Source organism: Diabrotica undecimpunctata, chromosome 9 (genome assembly GCF_040954645.1).
Source record: "Diabrotica undecimpunctata isolate CICGRU chromosome 9, icDiaUnde3, whole genome shotgun sequence".
NCBI classification, from domain to species: domain Eukaryota; kingdom Metazoa; phylum Arthropoda; class Insecta; order Coleoptera; family Chrysomelidae; genus Diabrotica; species Diabrotica undecimpunctata.
In genome coordinates this window covers 91,984,166-91,991,173 of record NC_092811.1, presented here as the reverse complement: position 1 = coordinate 91,991,173, position 7,008 = coordinate 91,984,166, and the positions used below count along the sequence as shown (strand labels likewise).

The window sequence follows — 7,008 nt, the reverse complement described above, 5'->3', positions numbered from 1 at the left end:
ATTTGCAAAACGACATTGAACGCAGTTCATCGATTTATAGACTCTTTACCTCGATATGAAAGCCATTACAGAAGACCTGATAACACGGATAAAGAGTATATGAGCCTTGATTACAATATTGAAATATTATATGAACAGTACATAGAAAGTCGTGAAGCACAAAAACTTGAATTTGTTTCTTCAGAGAAGTTCAGAAGAATTTTTACAGACGACTATAATATTTCTTTTAAAACTCCTAAATCTGACACTTGTGCAAAGTGCAATGAGTTCCAACTTACTATAAACCATTCTAAAGAAATTGGTGATAATGAAAAACTTAAGGAACTAGAAACTTCTAAAGAGTTACACTTAAGAAAAGCAAAAGCTGCAAGAGACGTTCTTGAAACAGTGGAAGAGTCTAAGGAATATGACGTACATGTCATAACGTTTGATCTAAAACAAGCTCTTTCTACACCTAAATTAACTACCGGTCCATCTTTTATAAAAAAAAAACTTTGGTGTTATAATTTTAGTGTCCATTGCTGCAACAAGCCAGAAGATAGCTACTTTTTCCTTTGGGACGAATCCATTGCTAAACGAGGATCCGATGAAATTGCTAGTTGCTTAAAGAAATATTTTGATAAGTTTGATGTTCGTGGTGACACACTTTATGTCGTATCTGATAACTGCTGTGGTCAAAACAAGAATTGGACTATCGTAGGATTTTGGCTACAACTCCTGGCATCTAAAAGGTTGTAAATAAAAAATAAAAAGTAAAAGGTAAAAAATAATTCACGTTTTTCCACAAGTAGGGCGCACTATGCTACCTAGTGCTAGAGATTTTGCATTAGGGAAAAAATTCGCAAAAACTAAGAATGCAGTGTACTCTCCTAGTGAATGGGAAGAAGTTCTGAAAGGAGCCAAAAACAAAAGACCATTTATTGAAACGCCTCTTAACCGAGAAGATTTTTAAAATTTTTCTGAATTAAGAGAAAATTTATGTCATGCTTTCTTATGACACATACAATGAAATTCCACAATCCACAATCCATTAGTCTTAAAAGAAAAAGGGAAAAAGTATCTCACTGGAAGAAGATTTTAATAGAAACTTGACTCAAAAGTATCCAGAAGCGTTGCCCATAGAAGAGTCAAAACTAGGCCATGTGATGTCATGCTTCTAGTGGATTCCACCAGTACATCATTATTTCTACTATTCACCGAAATCTCAAGATTTAACAGTTTAAAATTATTTTTTATGTTCAGTTGTTGTTTAAATTCTGTTCATCTCTTGTTTCTTATAAACTTTGCTCAAATAAAGTTATCTTAAACTAAACAATTTTATGCTAACTTGACCCAGTAATTAATAACCTGTTAAGTATTTTTATAGTTTCTTAACAGATTTTTATTTCCTTAACTAAGACGCATAAAAAACTTATTAAGTACCATTTTTTTCTAAATTTCTTCTCTAAAGTTGAAAAAAAATTTAATTTGATAAAAAACAATGTCTTTTTATTGTAATATGAGAGCATTATATTTCCAAAATATTTTATTTACTGGCTGATTGCAAAAAAAATTATTTTGTTAGTCTTTAGATTCAAAATGTGATATTATCATTTTTTTTATTTTGTCACTTAACAAGTTTTACGACCAGGCCCTTCAAATATACCGTCCGTTATGCAAACAATAACTACAATTTGAGTTACTTTCTGATGTATTATCCGTTATTACAGACATTTAATGATTTACTGCCGATTAAACCAAACATCACGTTCAAAATACTTTCTGATATGCTTTGGTAAACATTACAATCGACATTTATGGTTTTATCATGGGTTGTTCAAAAAGACACGTGAAATTTGAAATATTTCTGATGCGCATTGGGAAGCATTGTACCTTCATTATTATATTGCACTTACTGATTACGCCATAAAACCACGTGACATTTGAACTACTTTATGATGTACGCCCGTAATCATTACATATTATTATTGATATTTATGGAATTACCACCGCTTTCGCGTTACATTTGAACTACTTTCTGATTCGCGTTGATCACTAATATTTTTATTATCGACATTGATAGATATACCACCCGTTATACAAAGAACTACCGTTTGAACTACTGTCTGATGAGAAACTGTAATAACTAGATGTTCATTCCCGATATGTGATGGTTTACTACCGATTAAAGCAAACATCACGTGACATTCGAAATACTTTCTGATGCGCTTCGGTAAGCATTAATGGTTATTAAGCCAACTATCAGGTGACATTTAAATTAATTTCTGGAATGCGCAGATTAGCATTACATATCAATACCGATATTTCTGACGTTTACGCGAAACTCCACGTGACATTTGAACTACTTTCAGATGTGCGCCGGCAAGCATTATATTTTGATTACATATTATTGGTACATATCTGTTATGTATGGTTTTCATGTACGGATATACTTGGCAACGTTGCACTTGGCAAACGGAACCGTAAGTGACAGCAGCGACATGACAACCACACATGACAATAGATTTAGGTCATGGACTACATGTGAACTGAATTAAGGTTAAGTTATACAATTCTTATAAAGCTTAATAAATTAATAAAACCTATCGTAAGTAGCTTTATGTTATGTCCAACAGTCCTAAAGAGGAATACATTACATGGTGGCAGCGGAAAAGTGACGATAGGTTAAGTTGTGTAAAAAGCCGGTGCATGTGACAAAAGCCTATAAAAAATATATGTAAGTAAAGGAGCTATACTGTGCTCGAATCAATATGACAGATATTTGTAAAGGCTTAGAACCGTTTAGTTTCCAAGGAAATAATATTTCTCACGAGTGGAAATTTTGGAAGCAAAAGTTCCAGTTATTTTTAACAGCCTCCGGCAAAAGTGAAAAACCAGACCACATAAAAATCGCTATTCTCCTAAATCAGCTGGGAGATGAAGGGCTAAAGATATTCAATACCTTCGAGTATGAAAATGTTGGAGATGATCAGAAGTACAATGTTGTTTTGTGTAAGTTTGATACATACTGCAGCCCTCTTAAGAATTTAATTTATGAACATTTTAAATTCTTTAAAAGAGATCAATTACAAAATGAAAGTATCGATCAGTTTGTAACTGCCTTGAAACAATTGGCACCAACATGTGAGTTTAAAGAAAAGGATACTTTAATTTTGGACAGGATTGTTTTGGGTACACATGATCTACGAATTCAAGAAAAATTATTACAATGTGCTGATTTAAAACTAGCACAAGCTATAGACATCTGTAGGGCTATGGAAAATAGTGCTGTTACTCAACGTGAAATATCCAAAGAAAGTGAAAGTGTTAGTGTTGTGAAGAAAAGAAATGAAGAAAACAGACCTGGATCTACAGGACAGTCAAGGTATGGTTCAAAGTATGAGAAGGAGCAGTCTACAAGCCACAAAGTTACTGACAAAAATACAGGTAACCATTATATTCAGTGTTATAAATGTGGACTTCAGCATATTAGGGGTAAGTGTCCTGCATTTTTCAGATATTGTTCTTTGTGTAACAAAAAAGGACACTACCGTAAATTTTGTCCTGATAATAACAACAAAGTCCATGAAATCAATGATAACGATAGTAGTTGTAGCAATTCTGACACTGATTTAACTGATGAACAGGTACTAGTGTGGACTGTTAATGAAATTAATCCGAACTCTTCAGAATGGTTCCAAAAAATCATTATTAATGGTAAAGAGAGTATTTTAAAAGTTGATACTGGAAGTGAAGTCAATATATTGAACAGTAGCGATTTTAAAAATTTAAATATTGATTATAAAATGCTTGAAAATACTAATAGTTCATTATCTAGCTATACTGGACATGTTATTAATGTTGTTGGTAAAATTTATATACCTTGCTCTTTCAAGAAAATATTTAAAGATTGTCTGTTCTATATTTTAAATAATGATAAACAAAAATCTCTATTAGGCCTAAAGGCAGCAAGAGACTTTCAAATTGTTTGTGATCAGCCTAGTGTTAGTATGATAGATAATGAAACAAATCATATTATAAATAGTTATAAGAGCATTTTTTCAGGTGTAGGAAAGGTCAACAGGTATTTTAATATAACTTTATCTAGTGATGCAGTGCCATTCATAAGTGGGACACGAAAAATTCCACTGGCTATAAGGAGCCAAGTTAAAGATAAACTTGATGATATGGTACGTAAAAACCTTATTGTACCAGTTAGTGAACCCACAGAATGGCAAAATCCTATTGTAGTTGTTCCGAAAAATAAGGGATCTGATATTAGAATATGTATGGATCCTGTGTATCTAAATAAATATGTTAAAAGAGAAAGGTTTCCAATTCCTACTCAAGATACTTTATTTGCTAAGCTTTCAGGGGCTAATTATTTCACATTATTAGATGCGTCATCTGCTTTTCTTCAGTTGCCTTTGAATTATGAAAGTTCACTTTTATGTACTTTTACTACACCTTTTGGTCGTTATAGATATCTGAGATTACCATATGGCCTTACCTGTGCACCTGAAATTTTTCAAAAATATATGTCTGAACTTTTAGATAGTATATCAGGAACAATAACATATTTTGATGATATTTTGGTTTTTGGATGTTCTAAAAATGAACATGATAAAAATTTGAAATGTGTTTTAGAAAAAATTAAACAGAGTGGCTTAACTTTGAATTTAGGAAAATCTAAATTTTGTCAAACAAAAGTGAAATTTTTAGGTCATCAGATTAGTAATATTGGCATTTCACCTGATCATGATAAAACAGAAGCTATTACAAAAATGACACCACCAAGTAATAAAAAAGAATTACAACGTTTTTTGGGAACCATAGTATATCTTGCAAAATTTATACCAAACCTGTCAGAACACACTAGTCCTCTAAGATGTTTACTTTCTAGTAAAAATGAGTGGCATTGGGGACATAATGAACAGGCATGTTTTGATAAACTAAAGAATCTTGTGGCGTCAGCCACTACTTTGCATTATTTTAACCCTGACAAAAAGACCATACTCTCTGTTGATGCCAGCCCATATGGTTTGGGGGCCATGGTCTCGCAAGATGGGTTTCCAATTGAATTTGCATCAGTGTCATTAACTCCAACCCAAAGGAGGTATAACCACATTGAAAAGGAGCTTCTTGGTATAGTGTATGGATGTGAAAGATTTTCATTCTATCTTTATGGCATAGATTTTGAAATAGAGACAGACCACAGACCTCTTTTAGGTTTGTTAAAAAACCTTTAGATGAAATGTCACCTAGGATCCAAAGACTGGCAATGCCATTAATGAGATATAAATTTTCACTCAAATATGTTCCTGGTAAAAATCTCAAAGTTCCTGACAATTTAAGTAGAGATCCTTTGAATAAAACCATAAATACTAATTTTATAGATGATGAAAATAATTTAAAAGTGTATTCTATTGTAGCAACATCAAAAGAAAATGAAAAAAGATTGCAAAATGCAATTGATACTGACCCATCTTTACAAAAAGTTAAATATTATGTTTTAAATGGGTGGCCTGAGCATAAAAGCTCTGTACCTTCTGAGGTGAAAAAATTCTGGTCTGACAGACATGATATATATTTATTAAAGAATGTATTATTTTATAAAAAAAGGTTAATTATTCCTGAAGAGTTGAAGGGTGAATTTCTTGATGTTATACATCAGTCTCATCAGGGTGTAGTATCATGTAAGAAGAAGGCTCAAGAAGCAATTTATTATCCGGGATTGATGAAGGATATAGAAAACATTGTTCTGAACTGTCTGACTTGTCAAATGAGCTATAAGAGCAACAATAGGGAGCCATTAAAATCACATGATGTACCTGAAATACCTTGGCAAAAAATTGGTATTGATTTCATGACAGTAGCCTCACAAGATTTTTTAGTTGTGGTTGATTATTTTTCGAAGTTTGCATTTTTTGTTAATAAACTAATGAACAAAACGGCTAGCAGTGTTGTAACACAATTAAAAAATTTGTTTGCTATTAATGGACTGCCTTGTGAAATATTTTCTGATAATGGTCCTCCATTCAGCTCTCATGAATTTTTAAATTTTGTCCGTATATATAATATTGAAGTAACAACATCAAGTCCACAATATCCTCGTAGCAATGGCATGGTGGAAAGAACAATACAAACAATAAAAAACTTGTTTTTAAAATCTGTACAAACTAAGAAAGATCCATTTCTAGCTGTATTAGATTATAATACAACTCCAAAACAAAATTTACCTGCTCCTTGTGTGTTGCTAACTGGAAGAAATTTCAGAACCAACTTACCAGTCAGTATGGAATTTCTAAAGCCCAGACATTCTAATAAAAGATATTTTACACAATTGAGAGAAAATCAAAGAAAACAAAAACACTATTATGACAAAGGAACAAATAGGTTACCAGAATTAAAATCAGGACAACAAATTTTACTTCAAGAAAAGAAAAGGAAATGGAACCCTGGAGTGGTTATGGCAAAGAAAGGATCAAGGGATTACATGGTTAAAGTAAATGATACTGCTTATAGACGTAATAGACACTATCTTAGACCTGTACGGTCAGAAGCACAGCAACATGCAAATGCAAATTGTGAGCAAGCATATGTGAAAACTAGTCATGAAAATGATATTGTGACTACTGGAAGGACAAGTATAGGAAATATGAGAGCAGTTCTTTGTCCTGATGTACCTGATGATACAAGGGACTGTAAAACAAATAACACTATCAAAGATATTGATGTACCTTCAACATCTAATAGAACATCACCCATCAATGACATTAATGTACCTTCTACATCATACAGTACTTCACCTGGTTTGAAAACCTCCAGAAGTGGTAGAGTCATTCGCCCTCCTGATAGATTTACCTATTGATATATTTGTGAATTATTGTTATTTATGTACTTATGATATATTATGTGAATTAATTTTTGTTTATTTTGTTTTTATTAAAGGGGACGTGTTATGTATGGTTTTCATGTACGGATATACTTGGCAACGTTGCACTTGGCAAACGGAACCTTAAGTGACAG

General features: G+C 32.3%; 1 protein-coding gene across 1 annotated transcript; it reads left to right on the top strand.

The window, feature by feature from the left end:
* The first annotated feature begins 2,750 nt into the window (after positions 1-2,750).
* On the top strand, positions 2,751-6,850 carry LOC140451232 (uncharacterized). Its single transcript, XM_072544967.1, has 4 exons — positions 2,751-3,846; positions 4,045-4,536; positions 4,702-5,208; positions 6,366-6,850. Exons 1-4 carry the CDS (start codon positions 2,751-2,753, stop codon positions 6,848-6,850), a joined length of 2,580 nt encoding a protein of 859 aa, XP_072401068.1.
* The last annotated feature ends 158 nt before the right edge of the window (positions 6,851-7,008 follow it).

What these genes read in the sequence shown, in the direction of transcription:
- LOC140451232 (XM_072544967.1), top strand. Translation starts at nt 2,751, where the DNA reads ATGACAGATATTTGTAAAGGCTTAGAACCGTTTAGTTTCCAAGGAAAT. An exon ending in TATGTCTGAACTTTTAGATA is followed by an intron (nt 4,537 to 4,701) that starts GTATATCAGGAA and finishes TGAAATTTTTAG; the next exon opens with GTCATCAGATTAGTAATATT. An exon ending in AGACCACAGACCTCTTTTAG is followed by an intron (nt 5,209 to 6,365) that starts GTTTGTTAAAAA and finishes ATTATGACAAAG; the next exon opens with GAACAAATAGGTTACCAGAA.